Source organism: Tympanuchus pallidicinctus, unplaced genomic scaffold (assembly GCF_026119805.1).
Source record: "Tympanuchus pallidicinctus isolate F22 unplaced genomic scaffold, pur_lepc_1.0 scaffold2, whole genome shotgun sequence".
NCBI lineage: Eukaryota > Metazoa > Chordata > Aves > Galliformes > Phasianidae > Tympanuchus > Tympanuchus pallidicinctus.
In genome coordinates, this window is record NW_026294721.1 from 44250627 (window position 1) to 44278435 (window position 27809).

General features: G+C 39.8%; 1 protein-coding gene across 9 annotated transcripts in view; it reads left to right on the forward strand.

Moving 5' to 3' along the window:
- The window catches only part of PTPN13 (protein tyrosine phosphatase non-receptor type 13), a 105855-nt gene that overhangs the window by 19111 nt on the left and 58935 nt on the right, over nucleotides 1-27809 (forward strand). For 8 of the 9 annotated variants that reach the window (XM_052681709.1, XM_052681708.1, XM_052681707.1 and 5 more), the window contains exons 2-6: nucleotides 2940-3059; nucleotides 11752-11921; nucleotides 17053-17118; nucleotides 18853-19038; nucleotides 20103-20196. In XM_052681709.1, coding sequence (XP_052537669.1) covers nucleotides 2945-3059; nucleotides 11752-11921; nucleotides 17053-17118; nucleotides 18853-19038; nucleotides 20103-20196 — 631 coding nt within the window. In that variant the 5' untranslated portion in view covers nucleotides 2940-2944. Of the gene's footprint in view, nucleotides 1-2939; nucleotides 3060-11751; nucleotides 11922-17052; nucleotides 17119-18852; nucleotides 19039-20102; nucleotides 20197-27318; nucleotides 27416-27809 lie in introns of those variants that run through there. The other variant, XM_052681715.1, reaches the window with a different exon arrangement.

Genomic DNA, 27809 nt, shown 5'->3' on the forward strand with positions numbered 1-27809 from the left:
TTGTAGACAGATAAAGTTTGACATGAAGAAAGGGTTTCTTTTGGTTTTGTGTCTTTTTTTTTCTTCTTGTTAACCACACAGCAGATTTAGGACTCTCACAGAGCCTTTCTGCTGCCTCTCTTCTCTGTTTCTCATTTTGTCAAAAGAGAAAAATGAATCCCAGCGTGTTTTCTGTGGTGATCTAGAAGCTCCAACAGTGTTTTTATTTTCTGGATTTTTATTTCCCTACTTCTAGTGAATGTAGCAAATGACAGCATGTAACCGGAGCAGCCGTTCTCTGCATTTCTTGGCAGTGTGCTCTGATGAGATACGCAGCAAGAATGAAGTAGCTGCAGGCATCTCAGTGAACCCATGTTGTTAAAACACAGCGTGTGTCCTGGGGTTTTGGTTCTGAACGTGGAATGTGGGGAAAAATGCTGATCTGGAAGGCAGGGTAAATAGCAAAGAATGTGTGTTGTTCAAAACCAACACACAGAGTTGTTGGAGCAGTTCAGCCTTTTGACTTTCAGTCTTGTGCTTTTAGGATCTCATTTACAAAATGACTAATAGTACAGTCTTTATCAACACAGTTACAGCAATACTTTCTTAGTAATTTGGTTGGCAAATGTTCCTTAAAATCTTGAAAGAGCAGGCCATGACGTTTCTAATTCTCAGGTGCTATTTCCAATTTAAAATTCAGAGGGAAAATTGTCAGTGGTCAGGGGAAAGAGGAATCTGAGCATCTTAGCTGCACACATAAATAATTAAAAAGCATGTTGATTTGCAGACTGAAGTGGTAGGAAGAGAAGTAAGTGTATACTCGATTGATGAGAGTTTGACAGTGTTATTTGGTGTGGGGCTATGTGGTGCTCTGTAGGTGCTGGGCCCTTGCTGTGGGTTGCATAGTGCAGTACAGGGAGGGGAGGTGACCAAGCATGCTTTGCTTGTTGTACTGCCAGGGAGTGCCTGAGCCATCTGCCCAAGAGGAAGGAGCTGGCACTTGTGCTTGGGAGCTAAACAGGCTTTGGAAGGGAGGTGTTTGGTAGGGGAGAGGCCTTTGGCCTCAGCTGCATTCTGTCTTGAAGCTGTGCTGCCTGTATGGCTTAGGGTGGAATGGCATGGAGGGTGAGAAACTGCATACAGGGCTTGTTGGGATGAACGGTTTATACTTGAGTTCACTTTCTTGTCCAGAAGCAAATAAAACCACGATGTAACTCCTTTCCTGCAGAAATTGCACTTGTGTATGGTCAAGGAGTACATTCTGACTCAGAAAGAGTAACCTGAAAGTCAGCTGCGTGTGTACACTTCCCCAGTGTCACCTCTTAATTTGGTCGCTGTCTTCCTGTGTTGTGTTGCGTTTCCCACTGTGTGAATGTCACTGTTCAAAGGCTGTGTGGCAGGATCTGCTGTGCTGTTCAGTTGGATATGGCATCCCCACCTTCACAGCTGACACAGTTTGAGTCACATAGCCTGTAGATATGACCCGGGGATCACAGCTGTCCCAGACTTCCCACCTTGTGAAGAGCTCCCAGTGCACCTGAGTGCTTTCTGCCAGTCATGTTCATACACTGAAAAGTGCAGGAACTGCCAAGAATGGCACTGCTATTACAAAGGAAGAAAGTTGAAAATAGACTTTATGTACATACCATGAGCATGAGAGAAAAGTCTGTGCGTTCCCCATGGTGTTACTTGTTCTAAGCCCATATTGTCCACTTCTGAAATTCAGGAGCAGCCTCTTTTTGCACTGCGTTCACCAAGGGACAGACCCTTTGGGAGGATCCTAGAAGATGAGCAAGTTTAGAAGTGTATCATTCCTACAACTTTCTTCTTGTGAAAAACCCACAGGCAGTCTGTAGAATGTGGACAGTACCTGCAGAGAATTGAATCATTGAATCATAGAATCATAAAACCACTAGGGTTGGAAAGGTTCTCTAAGATCACCAAGTCCAACCACCAGCGCGTCCCCACCATGCCCACTAACCGTGTCCCTCAGTGCCACATCTCCATGGTTCTTGAACGCCTCCAAGAACAGTGATTTCACCTCCTTCTTTGACAGCCTGTCATGCCACTGCATCACCACTCTTTTGAAGAAGAAATATTTCCTCTTAAAGTCTGTGAAAGCGCAGTTTCAGATATAATTTTTTTCTGATCGCTTCCAGGGTTACAAAAGACCATAAATGGGTCAGCCCAAACTTCAAGGTAGAGAGAGAAATCACAGCATTGTTTCCTTATTCTGTGTGAGTACTGGTGAGACAGAACTGAGAAAGTTCCTTTCAGTTGTGTTACCCTTCTTGTCTGTCAAAGCAGCCAGCGCTGCAGTTTTAAGATGGTTTTCAGGAAGAAAAGATAAAATTAAAAAAAACTGACTGTAATTCTCCGTAGGTGCCTTTCAGTGAGAAATTGCAGCTCGTGGCATTTTGCACAATACCATGTTTGTAGTAATGAGTGCTTTGTTGTGTTCTACTTTAGTTTTCCAAATCAGTTCTTAATTTATTTTTCTTTCATTCATGCTATGCTGACTAAATGAAAGCTAAAAGCTAGAAAGCTATGAATTAAAGAAAACTAAATTGTCTCTGATAAAATGCAGCCAACAATGTGTAATTTTCAGTACCATAATATATGTAGGTCTCTCCAAAAGCAATGCCCTCTATGTACTCCTATGGAAATTACCATAGAAACTGAGAGCACAGCATTACCAATAGATACAACAAATTCTCAGCTACAAAATGCTATTTTTCAACATAATCATTATCGTTAGCTATGCATTTTTGCCAGTGATGAACAAGAGACGTTTGGTTTTTCATCTTCATATGACCAGGTGATCAATTTTGTGTTGTTTTCTTTTGATCCTTATGGTAAATATTTTGTATTATCTACGTCTGTTGAATTCTGTTAATATCAGAGGACTTGCAGAAAATAATTGCTGTATATTCTTAACTCAGTTGTGTCTCATTTTGCAGATAACATGCATGTGTCACTGGCTGAGGCTCTGGAGGTTCGGGGAGGGCCACTGCAAGAAGAAGAAATATGGGCTATTTTGAATCAAAGCGCTGAGAGCCTTCAAGAGCTCTTCAGAAAGGGTAAGCATTTTCAAGGAGGGATATATGCAGAACTGGAAACATCTTGCATATGTTTTCCTGTTATGTACTCCCATATTCTTCATCAGCTCTAAACACACGCAGTAATCTACCCCTCAGTAAACTGCTTTTCAGGTGAGCTGTGCCTCAGCCCAGCTACTATTTCCAGCCATTCTGTCATGTTCTGTTGGGACATAGAACACATTGGGTTTTGCATGGTGACAGCTTCTTTGATAGGAGGTTACTATATATTTTCTGCGTTATTGTAAGTGTTTAGAAAGGAGTTGGAAACACAGACTAAGTGTTAAATGTGGCTGATGTGATTGGAGCAATTTGATATCGAAGGGTTCACAGTGGAAGGAAGGGATGCCATTCAGAGGGACCTCAACAAGCTGGAAAGGTGGGCCTGGGTAAACCTGATGAGGTTCAGCACGGCGAAGTGCAGAGTTTTGCACTTGGGCCAGAGGAATCCCAGGCATCCATACAGTCTGAAAGGAGCAGTCCTTGAGAGCAGCCCTGCAGAGGAGGACCTGAGGGTCTTGATAGATGAAAAACTTAACACGAGCCAGCAGTGTGCCCTTGCAGCTCGGAAAGCAAATGGTATCTTGTGCTCATCAGAAGAGGGGTGGCCAGCAAGGACAGGGAGGTGATTGTCCCCCCCCTACTCTGCTCTTGTGAAGCCCCATCTGGAGTACTGCATCAAGGTCTGGAGCCCCCAGTACAAGAAAGGCAGGGAGCTGTTGGACAGGGTCCAGAGGAGTACCACGAAGACTGGAGGGGACTGGAGCACCTCTCCTCTGAAGGCAGACTGAGGGAGCTGGATTTGTTCAGCCTGGAGAAAAGAAGGCTGTGGGGTGACCTCATTGCAGCTTTTCAGTACCTGAAGGGAGCCTACAAACAGGAGAGGAATCAACTCTTTGAAAGGGTAGATAACTGCAGGACAAGGGGAAATGGTTTGAATTGAGGGAGGGGAGATTTAGGTTGGATGTCAGGGGAAAATTCTTTACAGAGAGAGTGGTGAGGTGCTGGAAAACAGGCTGCTCAGAGAGGAGGTTATGGATGCCCCGTCCTTGGAGGTGTTCAGGGCCAGGTTGGATGGGACCCTGGGCAACCTGGTCTAGTATTAAATGGGGAGGTTGGTGGCCCTGCATGTGGCAGGGGGGTTCAAGATTCATGATCCTTGAGGTCCCTTCCAACCCTGGTGATTCTGTTATTCTGTGGTTGCAAAATCAAGTATAATACAGTACAGTGCAGTCACACTCAGGCTGCTCTAAAATGATTCAGTTCTGAGCTAGACAAAAGCAAGCCACTGAAAAACACTTGATCAGAGGGCTGGCAGTCACTGCCTAGAATGCATTTATTGATACGTTTCCAGGTACTGTGAGGTATGTGATTGCCTGTTCTATTTTCAGGTATTTTCAAGTGGTGTCAGTAAATCTCTCCCCACTGACCCCAAGGAAGACTGTAAGCTGAGGATCTTATTTGCAGTGCTGCTAGTAATTGTCTGTTCTAGCATTATATCTAAGTCTGGTGTCCTTCTTCTCCCCCCTTCTTTTCCCTCATGTTTTCCTTCATTTTTATAACCTGCTACCCTTCAGCCTCTGCATTATCCCCTCATACTATTTCTTTAATAACAATAAAAACTGATGTCAGCTTTTCTGAAATACTTTTTTCTGAATGTAAATTATGGGTAATTTTAGGTATTGTATACAAATTGAATTTCAGCCTTGTGCTAGCAGCAGTCCACATGGGGTGAGAAATATTCCCTATTAGGAACATTGACTTTATTGTTGCTATTTGACCAACTCTCTCTGCTCCTTGTATTGCAAGAAGAGGAAGCTGGCATCTTCTTTCCAGTCTCTTACTTTGATAACTCTAAAAGAGAATTGGAGAACGATTTATTTATTTGTTTTATGACAGTGAGCGTGAAGAACTACATATAACTTCACTTAAGATATATCTTGAATGGTTACAGGGCTGGACACTTCAACACCTGAAAGAAGCCTGTACCATAAGTATGTAACAGCGAAACTGCTTAAAAATTGTAGACTAGAGTGTTTTGCAAGATTGAAGTCTTCACTAGAAATAGGAGCTCACCCTTTCCTAGCAGTGCAGAAAAGAGTTATAATTACACAGAAGACTGCCAGCAAGATGAGAGTGAGAACACAGTGCATCCCTCCTTCAGAGGAACAATGTAGAAAGATGAGAACACAGAAAGCAAAGCTGCCCCAGGACTACTTCTGTGTGCTTTTAAGGTAGGGCAGTGTCTGCCAGTCAAGACTGGCTGAGATGGAAGCTGTTTCTGGTCTCACTTCCTATCAGTGAATACCAAAACACAACTTTAGATAAAATCAGTGCCAGAAGAATCTCTCTCTTTTTGGATATGTCTTACTGAGCTGTTCTGCTAGTTCAGCAAACTGTTTTCAGTCGCATGCTATTAATTAACCTGGAATATAGCCCTGTGGTAAAATGCACCTTAAAAGACACTCAAATGAAAGAGCTTCACAGTGTAACAGAGGTTGACAAAGGCAGTTTAATTCCTCGCAGCAAGATGCAGATAACTAGTCTTTAATGAAGATTTGGCTTCTCTAAGGAAAAAAATCTAGACATCTTTTTTGGTCATCTTGAATATCAATTTCTGTGCTGGCTTATAAGGATGTGTTGCAAAGCTGATGGAATAAAGAATGCAGAGGTTCCCTTGAGCTTTCTAGTCTGTCTCAATTTCATTTGCTCTTTCTGGAGAGCCTGTAGTTTACAGGGAATCCTAGAGAAGTCCTGTTTGTCACAGTTAATTTTCAGTCATGACATACAGCTTGACAGATTTGCCTCAGTGGCAGAGGTCATATTTCCAGAGTTGTTCAGACGTGTACAGCCTCTCCTGGCTGAGGTACATTCTCCACATTTGGCTCTAGTCAGTCTCAGAGATGTCATGCTCTTCTCTCGCTCTTTGTATAGCTCTGGATTCTCTGAACATCTTGTTCTGTAACAAAATCTGATCTTGGTGAGTATTTTCTGTATTGTTTCCTCAGTTTAAACAGCAAAACAAAATAACACCTCTCCCCCAAAGAAGAAAGAAAAAAACAGAATTCAGAACTACAGCCTAACTAATTTGAAATTAGGATTAAATCACATTGGAAATTGTCATTGCTTACATTATCATCTATTTGCAGCTTCCCCACATCAGCCCAGCAGCTACAGAATACATAGAGGAATGACCAGCCTAAGAGACAATTTACATGTCTGTGAAATCCTGGTCAAATTCTGATAGCCTTCTCTGCTTGTTTGAAGTTGAGAATTCTTGCAATCATACCAACTGAGAAAGCATCCTTCAGTTCATTTGTTAATTAAAATTGGTTTCAGGAAGTAAGGGAAAAATATTTTAGACAAGCTTCTGTTAAAGATGTGATGACTTGACTTGTAAGTGTTATGTGTCTTAGTGAGTCTGTCTACTTATCCATCAAAGCACCAAACACAAGTACATAATGAAATTCCATGTCTTCTTTTGTTAATCGCAAGTTACATCATATCTAATGCAATGATTGATCAGTAAATGTGCATATTTTTATGCTTATTTGTATTTACAATTCTAACAGTTGTTGAGCCCATCAAAATACTTTACAAATTGATTTCAATCATTATTAGCAGTGAAAGATAGGATGGAAATGCTCAGTTGCTAATCACTGGTGTAGAAGATCAAGGCTGGTAGTTGTCACATCAGCAAGCTATAAGCTGTTAAATGAAGGAGAAAAACAATCCAATGCTCCTGATTGCAGTTGTGAAGCTTAAATGAATCTAGTGATTTGAAAAGGCTGATACCAGACCTGCCCTTCTCTTACATCTGTTTAATTATCTTCACTAACTATTTTGTTGTTTAGAAGGTGAATCAGCTGTGTCAGACATGCTGAATCTTGTATTCAACACTGTGTGAAGGCAGAGGAAGAGGTCTTTGAAGTGCAGTATCTCGGCTGTGAGCACATAGGTGTTAGGAGCATGCTGTGCTCTTGGCACTAAGTAAAAAAAAACAGGCTTTCTTCTCGTTAAATAGGTTGAAATGGGGAAAGCTTATCAGAGCTTGAAAGTGGGAAAGATTTTGTTGCTTCAACCACTCCTGTGCTAGCATGCTTTATGAGTTCTGGAAGTAGTTACACCATGTGGTTCAAATCAAACAATGTACTCGGTACAGGAGAAAGAGAAGGGGAGAAAACAGTTCTGCTAATAGGAGAGCTGGCTGGGTAAATACAGTCACTTTACAAAAATGTAAATGGAGAATTGTTTCTCTAAAGAAAAATTATACCATCTGAAAGTGCATGTGAAGAAAGACAGGGATGTTTTTTCAAGCACTGTAAACCTTGTCGAGTCACCCAGTTGCATGCACTTAGCTTGGGTGAGTGTAATGAAAGGCAAGGAGCCAAAATGAAAGATGTTGGTGGAAACTAATGGTGAGTCCTGGTAATTGGAGCTGTTTGGTTGGGGAAGAGGAGATGGGGTGGGGTCTTCTTGTTGATTGGAGGGGAAAATACAGTAAGAGAGGAAGAAATCTACATTTTCTAGCCACCCATTGCTGGCAGGTTTGAGTAGATTGCTTTTTCTACTTTATGTATGTCATTTCCTACTACTTTGCTAATGCCTACATCCTAAAGGAGAAAAAGTTGAGAGAAAACACAGTTAAAGGACATTGAATTGTTTAAGTAGCTTAGGAATTCGGAATTATCAGCAATCAATATTGTTACTTTGATCAATTCTAAACTACTGCCTGAACTTTCTTATAATATTGTTTGGGTTCTTTTGCTTTGGCTACTTGTGTGCTGTTAAACTGTTTAAAAGACTGTTTTCAAAGTCTTCAATTTGTTTGGCAGATGCTATTTAGCTGAACAATCTTTCAGATTTTATTGCACTCAAAACCAGTTCAGTCTCTCCTTCTAAGTAAGATCACACTATTTATTTGTGTCTTGGCATTGATGATAAGCTGTGCTCTCACAAGGGTTTTGTTACCATGCTGCATACTTACAGAGTTAACTCAGGGTTGGCATCTCCAGCACAGCTGAAAGTTTCCTGGACATACAACTGACCAAGAGTTGTAGCCTGAGTTCCAGTGCTTCTGAAAGAGGGTCTGAGTTTGTCTTTGTTGTTTTCTCCATTATTCTGAGGAATAGATTTCCCTTATGACTCTGAAGAATTCTTCTGGAAGACTAAAAGAGGAGATGAGCACCCGATGTAGCTGTAGGTGTCCCTGTTCACTGTAGGGGAGTTGTACTAGGTGACCTTTAAGGGTCCCTTCCAACTCAAACAATTCTGTGATTTTTTCCATGGCACAGGCAGTGAGAAGGAAGAGTAGAGTTACTTGAAAATATTATTCTTAGGATAAATTTGCGTAGTAGGAGCTTTGATTTGTTATGGATGCCTCAAGGAAGTAAAAAGAGAATTAATTATTTTAGTCTCATCCTTTGTAAACATAGATTGAAGATTATGATGTAGGCAGTCTGATCCAATATATTGGTTAAAAGGTACTAAAAGATGAAGCTAGGAAAGTGCCAACAGAAAAATCTTGTCAAAGTCAAACCCTTTTCTACTCTTAACCATGTTCACCGTCCATAGCTTCAAATCATGCCGACTGTGGAACATAGATGGAAGTATTTTACACGGGTCATTAAATTCAACCTTTCCATCTACAGGGCACAAAAGTGTGAGTTGGAATAAACCAATATTTGCAGGACTTCAGGCTAAATGGGTTGTTTTTTAATATTGTTAAAACTAAATCACATTTCCATTCTCATAATCTCTGGTTTCTGTAAAATGCTTCAGAGTATAAAGTGTTCAGAGTTATTTAAAGTCTTCATGGTACAAATCGTTAAGGAGAAAGCCTCATCTTTATTCAAGTTGGAGCTGTTAAGCAGAAACCTTAAAATATTTTTTCAGTGTTTATTTTTGTATCAACACACAGCTGGTCAAAATCCAGTAGCTAGTTGCAGTGTTAGTTTGGGAAGCTGATGACCAGGTAATGTTTTCTTTCTAGAAGTGCTTTGCAATATAATGTAATACTTAAGAATGTAGTGCCTAATGGGAGGGTCTCTTCATCTCTATATTTCTTCAGTTTACCATTTTGTGTACTGCCATAATAGTGAATAACAGTTGTTCTGTTTGTGTTGGAGGAAGCAGGGTTAGAGTTACAGTACAGAATGTCTTGGGGGCTGGGAGAGGCAGATAATGTGGTCTAAATCAGTTGGCTGTAGTGACTTTCTTTTACTTTTGCCATATCTGATGTTTCAGGTAATTGCTCAGTGAGTTTTCTTCAACTCATCTTGTTAATAATTTTAAGTATTAGAGAAGGACTCATATTGTGAGGCTGAGCTCCGACTTTGGAAGCTTGCCATAGTGAGAGAAGGTGAATGAAGAGATGGTCTTATTTAATTCTTGTGATGTGTCTTGTTATACATTGCAGTGAAACCATCACCTTGGACAAAATTTACTTGTGTATCAAGCAGATATTTTGTCTTGGCTGTTCCAAATGATGCTTGGCTTAAATCATTTTGTGGGGGTCAGTCAGTTGGATTGCCCTTTGAAAGAAGCGATGCATGTACTGCAGTCTAAGAATTGGTTATTAATGTCTGCATGAAGTTTACATTTTCTTCTCTCTCCCACATTTATTTGATGTTATTGTATATTCTCTACAAGAAGAGGGAGATTACCAAGTAGGGTTCCATATTTGCATTTTGTATTGTTTTAGGGTGCTTTCGTTTGGAGCATGCACGTGGTTGTTGTTGTCTGTGACAAACTGTGCTGATGTCTGTGGGGGGCTCAGCAATTCTGTACAAGAGCTTGAATTGATTTAGCCACCATGATCAGAGATACCTACTGCAGTAATTACTGATCTGTTTGGGATCTAGAGGGCAAAGCGAGAGCAGCAAAATCTGTTTCCTTGAGGCAACAAGATTGAGCCACCCTTGTGTTTCACAAAGAGTGGGGAGAAAGCATTTCTATGCTGTGAATCTGGAGCTTTTCATTCTGGCTAGTAGCATAACACATTGGCATTTTAAAATGAATTAGGAAAACCAAAACCATAACAAACTTTTTTTATAATTTTATATACTGTGTGTGTGTGTATGTATGCTTTTTTTGGCTTTGACTTATCACTTGAGTGTTTTTGTTTGTTGGTTTAAATTATTGTTGAATGTGAACTTCTCTGTTTAATTGTAAACCTTAATAACTCTCAGGAAAATAAAAGCTTGTGAAGAAGAAACATTTTGAAGTGAGAAGTGCAAGTTTTTGCAGGCTCAAGGGAGCTTAAACTTGAAATAATGAATGGAAACAGTCTGTAGGATCTGCCCATTTTAGGATGATTTCTAACCTTAATGGTCTCTCTCTCCTTTCAAGGGAAAATTGTGTTTAGGGTTTGACAACAGTGTATGTGTTTGTCTTCTCTACTGAATGAATTTCTCTGCATGCACTGGTAGGAAGGGATACTTGCTGAGCTTTCATGAGTTTGAATTTGGGAACGTTTTTCTGGATAATTGTACTCACCAGTTAATTACACAGTCCTGCTACCCACATCATAGAACGAGGGAAACCTTAAAGCAGTTTTTTAGCTGCTTTGAGAGGAAGGGGAGTTGAAGAAATGGAAGGAATTACTCAGTAGATCCTTTTACATCTGATACCTGTATGCAGTAATTCAATACATTTGCTAGGAGATTAGAAATATTCTAGATTACAAGATAGTTGTGCAGCCTGGGCACCAGCACTGCAGGAACATCCTAAACTGATAGGAGAGTGGAAAATGTTTGTGGTGATGATGATGAGGAGGGAAGCGATCATTCTGTAGCTGGTGCTTATGATGTAGAGGAGAATGACTTTTAAATCCTTTAAGTGTTTCCTCAGCTCTTTGGTAAATCATGTAGTAAAAATTAGTGCCTCTGGAAAAGTAATGAGTTTGCTTTTTATTCTTACTGACATAAAAGCTTGTGCCTCCTTTGGTGAAATGAAGCTGTTTTGCTGTGAGGTATAGAAAAAAGAATTTGAACTCAAGAAAGTGGAAAAGGAAAGTTTTATTAGCCAGTTTGGTTCTCTGATTTCAGTGCTTGTTTTGCTATTTCACACTAAAGTTTGGAAGGAGAATCCTAGAGAAGGGTTCAGGTTAGTTCTTTGCCTTCTTACAATGCTGACTAGAATTTTATTTCTTTTCAGTAGTGAAATTATTTCTTGCTTTGAACTAGATAAAACTGAAGTTCCCCAAAATGTTTCTGTTTGGCTCAGCTAGTCTAATTCAGACTCTTCCTTTCCTCTGCTAACCTGATCTTCTCTATCCAGGTCATTGCTTCTACACCATTACTATTGGGAAAGCAATTAATTCCATTCCTGCTTTGGAGTTGGCTTTCATGACATGGCTCCTATAGCGTTTGATCATTTTTGGTGTTTCAGAGATGAAATAACCTGGAGATAGGAGATCTGTGAGTGTGACCTTGAGGATATGAACACTGAGACAGAATTGTCAACTTCAAAAAAAAAAAAAGAAAAAGAAAAAAGAGGGAGGGGGGAAGTTGGGGCGGAGGGACTACTATAGAGGTTATGAAGCACCATAGGTGAAAAGGGAAGTGTGTTGGTATTGAATATGTGTTTGAGCAAATAAAGTTACATCAAGAAACGACTCAAAACAATTGTATGTTAATCTGCAGAATTTTTGTTTTCCTTCTTTCAAACACAGCTGATCCTGCTGCTCTGGGATTCATCATTTCTCCGTGGTCTCTCCTCTTGCTTCCATCTGGCAGTGTATCATTTACTGATGACAATGTTTCCCACCAAGACCTGCGAGCATTCACAGCACCTGAGGTTCTGCAGAACCAGTCCCTGTCATCTCTCTCAGATGTTGAGAAGGTACTGTGCCTCTTCTACTGCGGAGTGCTGTCTTTAAATGGACCTTTTCGTCTTCAGAATTCTTTATTTGTGTGCTTCATTGATTTCTTTTGGGAAAGGGGAGGGACCCTTCTGCTTTTTTCTGTGTACATGTGAGGGGTAGAGATTGTGGCTATGTTATGCCTGTAGGAATAAGTGTCCGTGTGCAGAACTGCATGTGTTCTACTAACAGCCATGCCTGAGCAGTGGCTACGTGATTTCTACACTGCCCGTCTAGCTAATGGGAAGGAACATTTCACCTTGTTTTTCTAAAAGTAACATCAAGAATTTCTTTCAAAGGCAAATAGCATGTAAGAGGTAAGCAAAACAATTACTCAAGCATGCCAAGACTTCAAAAAATCAGATACTTTTGCTCCTCTCAGAAATTTTATTTTAATTATTAAAAATACTCATCAGTTGTGTGTAGAATTGTTCCTTTCCACCTTCCTTTTCTTCTTTTCCCCAAGGGTTGATGATCAGGTAGGTAATGGTTGTGTATGAAATCTGCTCCGGGTCGTTGATACAAATAGTTACGACAGTTCGCTTCTCAGATGTTTGCCTAACAACCATTTGTTGCAAGTGGTAATGCTCTGCTATTTTGGCAATATCTTGTCAAAGATATTTAGAGGTTGGAGTAAAAGGATGCTGAGCTCTGTTCTCATCTTCTTGGCTTCTCAACATCAGTAATCCTAAGGGAAGGATAGGAGCCAAAGCTAGCGTTGTTTTAAGCTGGGAACAAGCATGAAAGGGTTTGACAACACTTCTCCAGAAAGAGCAGCACTTTGCTCTTGCATCCAAGGAAGCTAGTGTTGGCATAAGGACTATCAAAACATGTTTATGTCTATAGAATACATGATGTGTGCTACTGTGCTACTTCTGCTTTTCCCTAAATCTTGTATGTAGTTGTTTTTGTTTTTTTTTTTCTCACAACTGTATCAGATGAAAATCACTGCATTTTTAGTTACAAGCTCTTTCTCTGCAACATAGTAAAATGTAATGGCATAATAATGTATATTACTTGATCTACGACAAAACCAGGCAGCCAGCAACCTAAGTTGAAAGCTTTAAAAGAAAAGTAAAAATAACACTGAGGTGAATGCCAGGATCAGATTCAGTAAAGTAGAATACAGCTGCCAAATTCTGCAGTCATAGTATTGGAATTATTTATCTTGCTTCAGGAGAGACAACATTGTTGAAGACAATAATTTTGTCTCTAGTGTAAGCTGGAAGGTTAACATACAAAACAGGCCTTTAAAAACATCAGAAACAAGTTTCTGAATGGCACATTTGTGAAATTCAGGACTGATAGCATTCTTTGCTTCATGCCAGTATTCATTCAGAACATCTAATATTAAAAGTCATGTTGTGATGTTTCTTTAGGGAAAAAAATCACCAGAAGGACTTCTGTGGGTTGTTAACATGGGCACAGACCATATCAATAAGCAGTGACCAAACATTGGCATTCTTCACATACACAGTGCTGATTAATCTCTGGTTACAGCAGCGTGAGTTTATTTCATGAGCAACGCAGCTTTGCTTGCTGGAAATGCGACTCCAGGCTGCAGCTATTGTGATGATGTTTCCACTGGGAAACAACTGTGTGTGTGAATTTATAAGCTTTGGCTTTACATAACCAAATTACTCAGTCACCTATTAACTAAGCAGAACTCTTTACTTTGTGATTGAAGCTTCAGACTTTGGGTTTAGGATGAACTAACTTGATTCACAAAATTTACTAAATTTCTGCTCATTTTGTCCATGGTGTGGGGAGAAGGGTAAAAAATGAACTGTTGGGATACCGTGGGATGATATTAAAAACATTTGAGAAAAGTGTTGCTGCTGCCATTCCTGTTCTCGTTTAACATTTGTCAGATGAATCACAGAGTGATGCTCCCAGTGCAGCGCTTGGGACTGGGTGCAGCTAAGGACAGCCACAGTCCAAGTTGTTAGATGTTATATTATTCATCCTGCAGTCAAATAAGGGAGATTCTTCTCTTGATTTCCTAGAAATAGTCCCCTAGTGTTAGAAGAATTTAAGGATACCATGTTTTCATGGTGGCAATAGTGTACAGTAGTATTGTGTTAAAGTTACACTGGATAGCATGCCAAGGACAGGAGCGGCTGTGATTGCTGGTCTGTAACCCCTGACGTGGGAACTGCACAGGATAGTAGTTTGTGTGTAGTTCTTCCATGATACCCATCCTTTTGGATGTATTTGTTTGCTTATGTGGAAAAAAGAAAACTTCCTGAAATAGGAAAGAAGTGAATTTGGCACAAAAACTTGACTGTAAAGTTATACTGGTAAAGCACTCTAATAACGGTAAAACAATGGCAAAACTCCTCACTTGGAGAATAACCTGGCCAAACTAAGCAAGTTTTTCTCCTGGCATAAAAGCAGAACTGTAAATAATTATCTTTTTGTTTCTTCCCAGTGTTTTGTGTGAACACCCTTGTAATATGATGGCATTGTTTGAAGGCATCAGGACTATTCAATAACTTACTTGCACATGCTTCTTCTTACTAGTTGTTTCCCTTTACATCAGTACTAAACTATGTGTTGGAGTGTACAGTGTTTTTCTCCAGATGAACTGACTTCATGGTTCTTAGGTCTTGCTTTGCGTTAACTTCAAACGTATTTTAAACTTTTTTTTTTTTTTTTTCTACTTCTGTGGTTTGCTAAAGTCATTTAATGGAAATCTGAGTGTTTTCCTCTTTTGTTTTTGTTCTGAAATAGGTCTGGTCTGGGAGTTGGACTTTGTGTTTTCCTATTTCTCCTGCTCTCTGACCAGACAGTGAGAGGATAGCTTTCAGCTTTGCAGCTGTGACCTCACTTGTTAACTCAATGGAACGGTGTATGCTTTGCTAACTATCAGACAACACAGTGGTCAGGCAATGAATACCCTTCTGATTAATCTAGGACACTCAATCAAATTGAATATAAATCAAATTTGATGCAACTGCAATACGATATAGCTAAAGTTATAGTGCAAGATGATTTTATGAAGTGAATTTGGCATTAGTTTCTAGATTGTGGAAATTATTGGAATTATTGTAAGACAAAGATGAAGTAAAATGTTTTGAATGACTGCTTTAATTTCCAAGAGGTGCATTTCTAAGAGGTTCATTTTCAGTCAAAGGTTATGTCTCATGGAGAAAGAGTATTCTCAGTGTCTGTGCTTGCTCAGTATTACTGAGCAAAATCACCTCTTGTTTACTGATTGTTTGAGATTTGTAGAATTCATGGTGGGTTTTTTTGTTATTGTTTCATTTATTTGCAACACATTTTTTCATAGATGGTTTTTGCCTCCTTTTTCATGCCTGCATTATCTCATGTAAGGAGCCTGATGCTGTGCTGTACAAAGCTCAATCGGTGATATCTTTGTGAACAGACTGCTTTGGGATTTGCTATCTCCCTACATACCCCTGACTATCTCACCTATGCTATGGCTGTCAAGGAACATGCCAAACACCAGTCTAAGAGCAAGATGTGTCTATTTGTCTAGTTTTGAAGTTAGAGTATATGAAAGGGAGAGAGTTGCTGGGTTTTAATCTGTGAGACATTACTTTAAACTGAAACCCTGTATTCCTGGGAGGTATGTAGTGGATACATTTTTGTTTTATATGTAGTAGTACCTTGCAAGTAACTGGAGAGAGACAGCTATGTGGGATTGAAGTGGCAGAAGTCTAGGATTGGAGCTTCTCTGAGTATGTTGATTTTTCAATGTTATACGAATAAAATGCATTGAATTTAAGAGAGCAATTTTTAGTATGATGTTGCTTCTACTTTTGTTTAGTAATTACTTCCTTACTCTGTCTCAAAGCTGTGTATTGCTCTTTGGAATACATTATAAGGAAACATTTCCTATTTTACAAGAGAAATCTGAACACGCCTCTTACATGTGTTTGGGGCTGCATGTCTGCACGGTGCAGTGGTGACAGTTATGTTGTGCTGCCTTTCAAGCAGTCTGGCCTAAACAGGAAATCATTGCTATATCCTTTTTCTGAGTCTTTGAGAATACGTTTTGTTTTCTATACACGAAGAGACTTCCCAATGCAGAGATCAATTCTCATGTCCAACCTTCAGCTACTTCTGGCTGCGCATTTTCCACCAATTCTACAGGCTTAGAATGGGCTGTTTCACAGGTTGCAAAAAAAAAAAAAGTTTGTCTGTTGCTTCTGTCCACTCAGTTGTGACTTTATGAAACTTCACATGAAGTTTCTACACTGGGACAGAGCTTATCAGCGTATGTATTTAGGACTTAAGTAAGATGAGTTGCTTTTCATTGGTGAAGAGACTTCTTTCAATGATTTATTCTTAATTTATAATTGTCCTCATAATTGCTGTTCATTGTCTGTGCAATTATTTAAAGTTACACATATACTGCAATCAGTCTGATACAAGAGTCATCTGTAGTGTGTGTTCCTTACAGTCCAAAAAACTTGTTTTTCCAGTAATTACTTATCTGTGTCATAAACAACACAGTGACCTATAGGGACTCTGTGCATTTCTGGTCTTAAATATGCAGTATTTGATGGCTGTACTACAACTCCAGGTGAGATTAATATGTTAAGTCATATGTTAATATCACTGCTGTTGATATTAGTTGTTAGTTTATAGATATAATGATTAACACATTTGTATCTTACAACATCAATGATAGATTAAGTTGACTGCTTTATACCTTTGATACTCCTGCATTCCTTGCATTTTCTCCTCTGAGTTGCATCCATCCCTTGGCAGTAGCAGCTGGCTGTTTGTGTCTTGTTGTGCCTTCAAACCAAAGCATTATGGTGCCTCAGGTACTGCCTTGCAGTCTGTGCCCCATCTGAGGCTGCTGGCATGGATTACACAGGCGTCTGCCTTCAACGTGAGAGGAAAGTTTAAAGTGAACAAAGAATTCAGAGACACTGATGAGATGCATCCATTTTGTTGCAGTAGAGTTTGCTTCTCCAGCACTCATGGAAAAGGGGAAGAAAAATCTGAAAGTCAGCTAAGCTTAAGTGCCAAGAAAGTGTACACACAAAATGACTCTGAGTTCTTTGCTCTGCTTTAAGATGCTTTACGGTTCCAGTTCAACTCCTGAGTTGACAAATGTCTTTTGTCTTACTACAGGTCCATATTTATTCTCTTGGTATGACGCTCTTCTGGGGAGCTGACCATGAGGTTCCTCAAAGCCAAGTAAGTTTCATTTGGTTTTGTTTAATACCATAGTCTCAGACTGGATTGTGTGACTGCTGTTGTATGTGAACAAACACAGTGGGCTCTCCTCGTGGGATGCCAAAGAGTGTGGATTATTTTCTGTACTTCTGTACTTCTGAAATACTTCTGTATTTCCTGTGATGTGTGAGGGTATTGTTATCATACAGAAAGAAGGTACTGATACCATATTTGTGTTTGTTTCTGTGAAGATATATTTAGGTTGGTCTGTCCTTTAGTGTCACAGGCTGAAAGTCTATAATTAATGCTACTTACGAAGGAGAAAATAATTTGTTTTGGTTCAGACTTATGTATAAAAACAAATATTTAAGTAATGTGGCTTTACCCTCAGTAAAGCCACTTGTGATTTTGCTGTTACTTTGGTGAGCATGGACTCAGCATGTGCAGCTACATTACGGAATGGCCAAGAAGGGCTTTGTGTTGTTTGGAATGGGGAGTAACTACTGACTTGCCAGGCAGTGTAGACGAGACTGCTTAGAGCTGAATCTTACTTCTCAAGAGGTCATCTTCCACACCCACCACTCATTTTTGGAAGAAGTGTGGAACATGTAATTCATGTGCTGCCTGCGTGCTGCCTTCCCCTCCAGCTGAGCTGTCAGCAGTCAGTGTTATAAAGGGTGAAAATCAGGTGAACTGCATAGAGAGCATTTAATAGCAGACTTGCTGTAGAGGGATTTGACAGTGTTGTGCAGCTCAGGGAATTGACGTATTTCTGTTTCATGTTTTGGTTTGGTCCCATTTATGTGTGTTATGTGTAAAGGTAAGGAAGGAAATTTGAAAGGCTGTCTGGCAGTTTAAATGCTCCATTTCTAATGTTTTTCTGTAATGGAGTGGTAGTTGGGTTCTTAGTTCTATTGATTTGGAAGTCTCTGTCTGAGTGCAGAAGTCAGAGAATTCAGTGCTGTGGTGGTTGCAGCGATACTTCTTTGCAGTATCTGCCATGTCTGCCCCTAAGCCCCACTGTTCTTTCAGTGAGCTCTCACATTTCTTTGCTGTCCTGTCTTGTATTAAGAGAAAGGGACAGTATTAAGCAAAGCAGTATTGGGAGAATATCTTTAGGCCGGTGCTATCTCCAAGTGCTTTTTGTCAAAAAGAGCATGACAGAGCCTGTGCCTATGAGGTGACTAACCCACCTGGGACAGTTGCAGATCAGAAAGCTGAAGTCTCAAGTGCTTGTGGCGTCTGAGAAGAGATGTTAACACTGGCTGTTGCATACCCTGTGGAATCAAATTGCACTGACACTGCTGGATTAACTGCATGGAGAGAAGAATTAAACCTAGATTGTTCTCAGTCTTGTGGGCATTGTCCTGAAACTACAGAGCTTTGCTTCCTTCAGCAGCGTTGTTGCTGCTTTAGTCCTTACTTCTTTGTTGATGATTTTTGGTGGTGTTACTGGACTTTAGAAATGCTAGCCCAGCTGGCACAGTGTGGAATTACAGAACAGTGGAGCAGTGGACAGAGGCTTAAAAAAGTATTGCAGTGAGGGTTTAATTTTTCTGATTGTGACTGGCATAATGTTGAAAAACAACAAAAACAATTAACTTACTCCAAACCTGGATGGTGACTTTCGTGTTGGCATTCACTTAATGTAGGCGATAAAAGAACAGTTCTTCTATCACGTTGAATGTCTGTTTCCATGTGTGCTGCAAGTTGCTGTTGAAACTAATTCTCCTGTCTATTTTTGTTTGTCATTAGCCTATCAAACTTGGAGATCATCTCAACAGCATCCTCCTTGGCATGTGTGAAGATGTCATTTATGCTCGAGTATCTGTACGGACCGTTCTGGATGCCTGCAGTGCTCACATCAGGAACAGTAACTGTGCCCCATCTTTTTCATATGTGAAGCAGTTAGTCAGACTGGTCTTGGGAAGCCTGTCTGGGGTAAGTGTTCATAAGCATTTGAGGATTAAGATGGGTAGGAAGAGAGAGAAGATGCTAAATCAGAGTCACTCTATGGTCATTTTTCCTCTTGTTTTACTGTGCTGCAATTCTGATAAGAAGGAATGCTGAAGGAGAAAAATTCTGAAATCCCAGGAGATAATTGTTTTTTTTCTCCACTTACCAGTTTGGAAGGGCACTGATTAATGAGGAGAAGGACTGAGTTATCAGTGTGGCAATTCTCCTGCATATCTCCTCACCCCTGAGATACGATTATTTTAGGGGAATTTATTGTCAAATGATAACAAATGCATTGGGCTGTTTTAAGAAGTGAAATGTGCTGCTTGTAGTTGTCCTGCAAAGTTACTGTTCTTGACAGAGGCATCTCCCTTCATCTGAACCATTCCATACTTATGGACTAGCCACATAATTTCAGGCTCTGAAAACAGGCCTTGTGTTGTCAGTATTACTAAGATTGTTCTTTTCTCAGTACTTATTTTCCTTGTGCTCTGTTTATAATTCCAACAAATGCCAAGCAGTGTGTTTTTACTGGAATTATATGTCATTACAGTCTTGGTTTTATTCTGTTTTATCCTGTTGGAACACTTCTATCTCAGAGGGATTATGTAAATGTAAAAAAACAAGTGTCTAGATGCACGGTATTGTGATTACATGTGTGATGACAGCATTTCATGGTCCTAGTTGCTAAATGAGTCTGTTCTGGGATGGAATAAAACGAAGACTTGCAAGACCTTTATCACTGAAGCTATTAAAATAAAGAACCAAACTTTAAATCAGGCCACAAGCTATAGAACCAACCAGGGAGAAGAATGAGTCATTCACCTGTAGATTCTTAATGCCCCTTTTTGCTTAGGAAATGTTCTCCTTTTCTGCTCATTTTATTTTTGTCAGCAGATGTGAAAAGGGTGTCTGAGGTCAATGTGAGGGACAGATCTGGCTTGGTCAGCCAGTGATGGCCATAGTGGTCTCAAATGTGTATCCTGAAGTACAGTTTCGCTGAATCCAGCTGGCTTGTTCCTGACTTTGTGCTGTTGTCTATTTCGCAGATGGATCAACTTTCTTGCAATGGAGATAAAAAATTGCAGCCAGACAGGAGCCAGGCAATTCGGGAGAGGCTGAGGGGAAAAGGACTGCCCACAGGTAAGTGCCCTGTTTCTGTGAGGATCAGGGCATAGCAGCCCCATGGAATACTAAGTATGCTGGGTAGATGTTGCAGCCAACATAATTGAGCACTGGAGCCATCAGCTTTGAGCCAGGCTTTCCAGACGGGAGGATATGTTGTTCAGATAGCCGGTCTTACTGGGGCTTGTTGGGAGCATTTTATGTTGCAGCAGCTGGACCACTCTGAGTCACTGTGATGCAGGCAGGCAGTGTGATAATCACCTGAGGTCCCTCTTGCCCAAAAATGCTTAACTGTAAATAGAAAATATTGGTACAAGTATGTGATGTCTTCGAGAAATACTCAACTTCATAAATGCATGTTTTTCAGCCACCATGTATTACCTCTCTGCATATTTACCAGCAGTAAATGCTGATCAAAAGTTATACAAAAGTTAGGTTGTTATGCTTGAGCTGCTCTTTTGGTTTTGTGTCGCCAACACAGTACAGTGCATTGCAGGAACAAAAATAATCCGTGGAGTTGTCATTGGCAATAGAAACTGCAGAAATTTGATGCAAGTCTGGCTAGTCTTTGCTTTTCTTCTCTTAATTCTTACAAGACAAGCACTGGATCAGGCTTCTTCTTGATACATAAATGGTGCGTCGTTATTTGCTCGCCCTTCCACTACACCATCATATGTTTAGGAGCAGTGTCTTGTACAACTGCCTCCTCGTTTTCTGGCACAACTGCACTGCTCTGACTGCCTCCTCAGAGGTTTGATTCTTTATTATTGTCATCTTTCCCAGAATATTTCTGGAGCAATAAGCAGATCTTGAGGAGTAAGGGACTTAGGATGAACGAATGTTGTTGCTTGGATTTGTAAACAATGTCATGCCTTCCCTCTGTGAACTTCTTAAGCCTTTCAGTCCCTTCCCTGGTTCCACCAATTCTCTAAAGGTTGTGCCAGAACCTTACTGTTTTGATTTGTTAAATTAATAATTTGTTCTTTGACCCTATACCGTCCCAGTTTCTGGTTTCATTACCTTTGTGATTTCTTTACACACCTTTATACTTCTGAAAGTATTTACTTCTTCCATTTTCCTCACTATTTTGCTTTTCAAGTGGATTCCCATCATCTTAAGTTTAGTTAATAACTTGCTATGTGTTGTAGTGGAACTTCGTTAACACATTATCATTTGTCTACTAACTCAAGCTGGGTAGTGTCAGTGCTTTCTTTTCTACCACCTGTTCTGCTTTTGATCCTGTAATTGTCATAAATTAACTGTTTTGTTAATGGTCAAAATTAATATCTGTTTCATTTTGAAGACATAGCAAGATTGTTTTTAATCTGTTCTCACTGTGTTGTTGACCTCAATTTTTCTTCCGTTTGTTCACTAATTCTGAACACTTACTCTTCTGCTTTTATTTTTCTTAAGTTCTCTTTTTTAAGTCTATTTGTGCTTTGAGGTTGTTGGGGTTTTTTTCTATTTTGTTCAGTTTTTCTACCCATGAGTTTCTGCCTAAGATTTTTAGCAATTTTAAATTTTTTTTTTTTTTTTAATTTTCAGAAGTCCTGTTTAACCCATGGTCTTAACTGTATCTTAACAATGAAGGTTTTGTTTAAATTTTACTGAATTGCAGAGATTAGTATTGCATCTTCAGCAGTGTTTGCATGGCTTTCTGGCTCACAATCAGGTTGAACAAGGTCTATTTTAATGTGGAAACATCTTCTGAAAACTGTACCTTTCACATTCAGAGAGTATGGACTAGAAGCTTGAACTAGTGTATTCGTGTTCTATCTTCTGACCTCTAAAATGGCATGTTAACATTATTCTTCCCTGATATCCTGGCTCTCTTTGAATCATGTAGTATGTATAATTGTGCTTATGAGATAAGTGAGAGGTGATGCTTTTCATTTAATTAATGCAGAATTTGGTGAGTGTCTGGGCACTGAAGGGCTGTGGAGCTGGACACACACCTCTGGGTGACCACTTGCCTCTGGCTCTATCTGGGATTTCTGCAGTGCTGGGCAGATCAGCTTCCTGAACGGTGTGCATCTGGGAATTCTCTGAGTCAGGGAAGAACAACCAAAGTCAGGGGTTCTCTGGGGCAGTGATGTCCAATTGAGTTAGCTGCAGTAAAATCAAAACAGGATTTTAAATAGTTGGAAGTCAGTATTTGCTTTATGAAATGCTTTCTTTTTTTCTGGGAACATTGCATTGTCTTAACAGACATAACTAAATCTAATCTTGACTTAAACACTACTTGGGAAACGAAGTGAACTTGGTAGCCCCCAGTCTGAAGTTGGCTGAATAGTTCTCATCCTCTGTTTCCTCTTTCTCTCAAGTTAAGCACAAGTCCTTGCGTGCCCAGCATTACAGTGGTGTTTGGCACAATGAAAGTTTGTGCATTGCTGTTTAGGTGCAAATATTGGTTTGTTTGCATCCTCTCAAGCCCGATCCTGAAGGTGTGGGTTATTAATATGTGATTTTTTTTCCTATTTTTGTCAATGTGAACTGTCAACTACCAAAAATGTTTTTGAGTGACCGTATGCTTTTTAAAGATAATTTGGTGTTTTGCTTCTTTCTCCGCTTCTGCTGGAATAGAAAAAATATATATTGTTTTTCATTGTTTATGCCTTTATTTTCAGAAAAGGGGATAAATGTAAGTCTGCTGTTCCTTTTTTTTTTTTTTAATTTTTTTTGTGCTTGACATGTTCTGCTTCCATCCCAATCTGTTTTAGTTTCTCTGTACCTGCGGAGCTCCAATTACTTTTCTCTTTTGCCTTACAGGGCTTAGACCTGTCTTGGTTCCCTCTAAAACTTTCCAGTTTTCTGACTTCAGCCCTGTTCCCCAATGCGTTTTACTGCCATCATCTTAATTCTCTGTATTTCCATCTTAGATCCATGCTTTAATCTCCACTCAGTCCTCAGGGAATATAGAGAGTCAGTACACCGCAGAACAGAACTGAACAAAATGTCCACATAACCAAAGCAGCTGTAGCTATTTTCAGTTCCACTTGGCAGATATACTGAGCTTTATGTTTGAGTGTTAGGAAGGAGACTCAGTAAAAGGAGTCTCTGGGGTTAATGAGTGACAGCTCTCATTGGATTTAGGCCTATTTAGTGCTGAGTTATTTCTTTTTCTGCAGCAGCATTCTATTTTGCTGGTGCTCATTCTGTCCATATGGACGCAGATCAGCTGCCCTGAGGGTACAGCTGTTAGGTTTGTGGAAAACAGAGCTATGGGATGTTGTACTGATCCTACCAACAGCGGTCTCACAGAGCAGCCACAAAGAGAAGACCAGATTACAGTTTAAGAAAAGCAGTAATGGTATGAGAAAAAGAAACCAAAAAGCAACTAAGAAAAGTACGGAGACTTTTTTTGTTTCCTCTCTGTTGACACTGTGCTGTTCTGCAATTCTGTGTACTTGAAATAAATGCCTCTTTACCCAGCTGCAAAATAGTGAACACTTTCAAAAGTAGAAAGCTACTGCATTAGTACTGTTATACTGATTGGACTCTTTCCAGTGAGTCAGGAGTTATGTCCATCATTTTTCTCATAACCGGTCATCAGCTGGATTTAACTCCATTCACCACTGCTCTCTGGGCCTGGCCATCCAACCTGTTTTGTACCTAGCGAAGAATCTATCTGTCTATCTGACAGCCATGGACTGTCAAGCTTCTCCAGAATACCATGAAAGACCGAGTCAAAGGCTATCCTAAAGGCTAGATAGACTACATCCACAGCCTTTCCCCCTTCTCCAAGTCAGGTCACCTGGTCATAGGAGGAGGTCAAGGTGACAAAGCAGGACTTGCCCTTCGTGAACCTATGTTGACTGAACATGATCCCTCAGTTGTCCCACACGTACTCTGCTCTAGGACTTTCACTGAGATCAAGGTCAATCTGACAGATCTGTAGTTCCCTGAATCTTTCTTACTATCCTTCTTGTAGATAGGCATTGTGTTAGCAAGTCTCTATTCATCTGGGAGCTTCCTGGTGGACCAGGACTGCTGATAAATGATGGAGATGATGGACTGCTTTGACCTGGCATTTTTTTTTTAGGAGTCCTATATAGCTAAGAAATGTGTTAAGTGGATTGAAAATAAAGCTGTGGTCATTTTCACAGCAAGAAGCTGAGCAGAGGTCTTAATTGGACAGGAGACTTGTCTGATGCTCACTGGGGTGAAATGCTGTTGAGACATTGCTAAATTGTATTTAGAGAGGCTTGTCAGTGTATGGAATAGCTATCAGAGAGGGAAAAAAGCAGCACAGAGCAAAAGCATTTATTATAAATTTTAAGACCATCAAAACATTGCTGTGAGCATCTAACTTCAGATTGCTTCTTAAGTTTGCGCTGTATTCTTGCTAATGGAGATGGTTTAGCTGAAGAGAGACATGCTCCCAGTTTCAGTCTTTGAAGAGTGGAAACATTACCTTTAAGATTGGTTTTCCATGCCGTGGTCATCCAAAATGACAATTTTGCTGGGGCTTTTTCTCCTGGCTTCAAACAAATGTACTGAAATATTTTGTTAATTCACTTCTTGAAATTAGATACCTTGCTGTCCTTACATATACTAAGGTTGGATATTTTCAGTTATTTGTTTCTCCTTACATCTTAAATATGATTATTAATTAGCTTCTCGCTCACATTCTCCCCATTTACATTTATTTTCTCTCTCTCTTATGTCTCAATTTCTGTGGTTATTTTGGTGAATGAGCTTCATGGCAGGGCTGACTGCAGAAGTAATTTATTCTAAATTAATATTACAGAACATTTGTTTAGTTGAATCTTATTCAGGACGCAGTATTTAGGAGCTGACTTAGCCAGCAGAAATAAAAATGGTAAAACCTGGTGTGAGTCATCTGAACATAGGAGTTGTTATTAAAGCTTCCTATTCAAAACACGGTAGACCTTGAAAGTCTTAAAGAATCTTTTTTGTGGAAGTTGTTTGATGTAATTCTTTTGGTGTGATGACAGGGTGAATAATTTTCAAGGTCTTCCAAATATAAAGCAAGAAATAATTTGCAACCATTCTCTTTTTGCTAAAAACTGTATCATTCCTCCTTCAAAAGGATATGTGGTACATTTAAAATCCGGTTGACATCTCCATTAACTTTTACAGGGGCCTGAGAGCCAGCTTTCTATCTCTGGAAGAGCTGAAATCTCTAGTGGTACACTAGGACAGCATCACTGTATCTTCTGTGTGTTTACTTATGGGGTCCTAGCTTCTGTTCAGGATTTGTCAACACCAAGGACAGGCCTTAGTAAAGATACTTCATCTTTTCAAGAAATCTAGCTAAAGTGTTTTTTTGTCTTTGCTTTCCCACAACAGCAAACTTTTGTGTGGACTTGACTCAATGCAGAGTCTGTTGCAAGTTAACCTTATGTGCTGTAGGGCTACAGGACAAGCCTGCAAAATTCCAACTTTCACCTGTACCAAGGACTGTGCCACCTGAGTAAGGGATAGAGATGAGTTTAAAAGGTTGAGAATGCTCACCTTATTTCTGCGTTAGAGGAAACTGGAAATATGGAATGAAATTTTAGGCGCTGACTACTGCTTGTTTAAATGGACTCTGCTCTATGTGAAGTGCCACAGAAATGATTGGCACTGTAAATCAAAGATCTTGAGGCCTAATGAGGCTGCTTTTAATTTTAACAACGGGTACCCATGTTTGGTTAGCAATGTATTTATTGCTTTATAGCTGCCTGGCAAAAACTCCTTGAAGAGAGGAAATGTCCCCTTCTGATTCTGATCCAGGGAAATTGAGTACAGATTAAGTTTTAGTTCCCCATCTTGGTAAAAATGTGGTCTATAGTGATGGATGTGGTTTATAGTGATGACCTCCACATGTGAACTGAGATATCTTTGTCATTTTCTTGTTAAATCCAAGCATACAACTTTCACTTATCAGAAAAAAATGCTGCTTCCATTAATATGAAAATCTTTCCTCTGGCAGTACTATCATGCACACACCTTTCCCATCTCCTTGCTGTTACAAAAACAGAACTGAGTGGAAGAATGATTGCAAGACATCAGTAAAACAAAACAGACACTTGATGAAGGCTTGATTTTTATTTTATTTCTTCATTATTTCACCATCAATAAACCAATCCTATCTTTGTCCAGTACATGCGTGCGCTTAGCAGTGTTGTGATTGATGGTGGTGAAAATCAACTGAAGTGTAATGGCTGCTGCATTAATGAGCTGCTGGCCAGGCAGTGCTGAAAATGTCGTTGGGGGGCAAACATAGGAACAAAGGGAGAAAAGGACACAAAGATCAGGAAAGTAAACCAAACTGGAAATGTAAAATACTGCATCAGTGCTGCAGAAAGTTGGCTGTAGAACTGAGCTTCCCCTGGGGAATGCAGAAAGGGAAAAGCAGGATTGCCCTTTGGCCTCATTGAAAAAGAAATCAACCCCCACACCCATTTCATTTCTTCCTTCACAGAGAAGCCATTTTCTCAACAATTACAAAAAGTTAAAGGAGGATGTGCAATTTTAGCAGCCAGCCCACAGCCTCATCTGACTCTGTTGTGTTGTTTTGGCCCTTAACTGGCCCCACAAGGACTGCAAACCCAACCCCTCCACCAGTTGCCCACTCATATCTGAAAGACTGATCACATTGTCTGGGGATAAGGACTTTTCTCTTTTTCTCTTTCCTGCACATTAACAGTGTGGGAGGTGTTTTGTAAACTTACATAGAACCACTTCCTCTTTTCAGACCTCATGGTCTTGTAACAATAGTCCACTCTTTCATGTATGTGTAGGCAGCCTCTCTCTTTCTTCCCTGCCTTCCAGTGTGTGTATGATGTACTGCACATACCCACAACCTCTGCTAAAAGGCAGCTAAAAAGGCTTTCTGGTTTTTGCAAACAAAAAAGGGTGATCAGAATGGATTTCAACAAATGTGCACTTAATTTATTTTATATAAATAAATACACTCTGTGTTTGCATTATGCCATTTGCACTTGCATCACATTTCATTGATTGTGTGTGTGATCAAGCAAGCACACAGGTGATTGCAGACAAGCTGAATTGGGTTAGGAACAGATGCAGCTCTACAGCTCAGGTGAAAATTGCCAAGGTTACAGGCAGTTAGAGTGAAGATTTGTAAATAGCACTACTGTCAGGAAAAAGTATGTTTGTGTTTGAAGCTGAAGACAATAAAGGTAGCAGGTCCGTAGTCATGTAGAAAATGTAACTTCTGTCTTTTGTACCAGGGTGGAAATTTAAATTTTGATGTTAGCACCAGAAGGTTGGTGGTTTTTTTGTGAATTCTTGGTGATTAATTGCTATTCTTATGGTATGTATTCTCTCACTATATATTATACTTTGGAATCATACAATTAATATAATTGCATTTGAATTATTTACAGTAATTATAAATAATTGCACTAATGTAAAATCAAGTAGAAGATAAACACCCACAGGCGATATGAGAAATGGAGAACTCAGGTAGTATTCTGAGAGTTGGTTTTAACAGAGAAGTTACTGGGGAAGGGGAAAGCCTGCTTCTTGTTAGGACTTCAATGCTGTAGAATCTTAACTGCTATTGGATTGACCTGTCCCCTTTTCTGCGATGCAGAGCAGTAGTTCTCTGTCCTGTTACACTGCTGGGAGCTGGAGCACAAAGTAACTCCTGTGTGGTG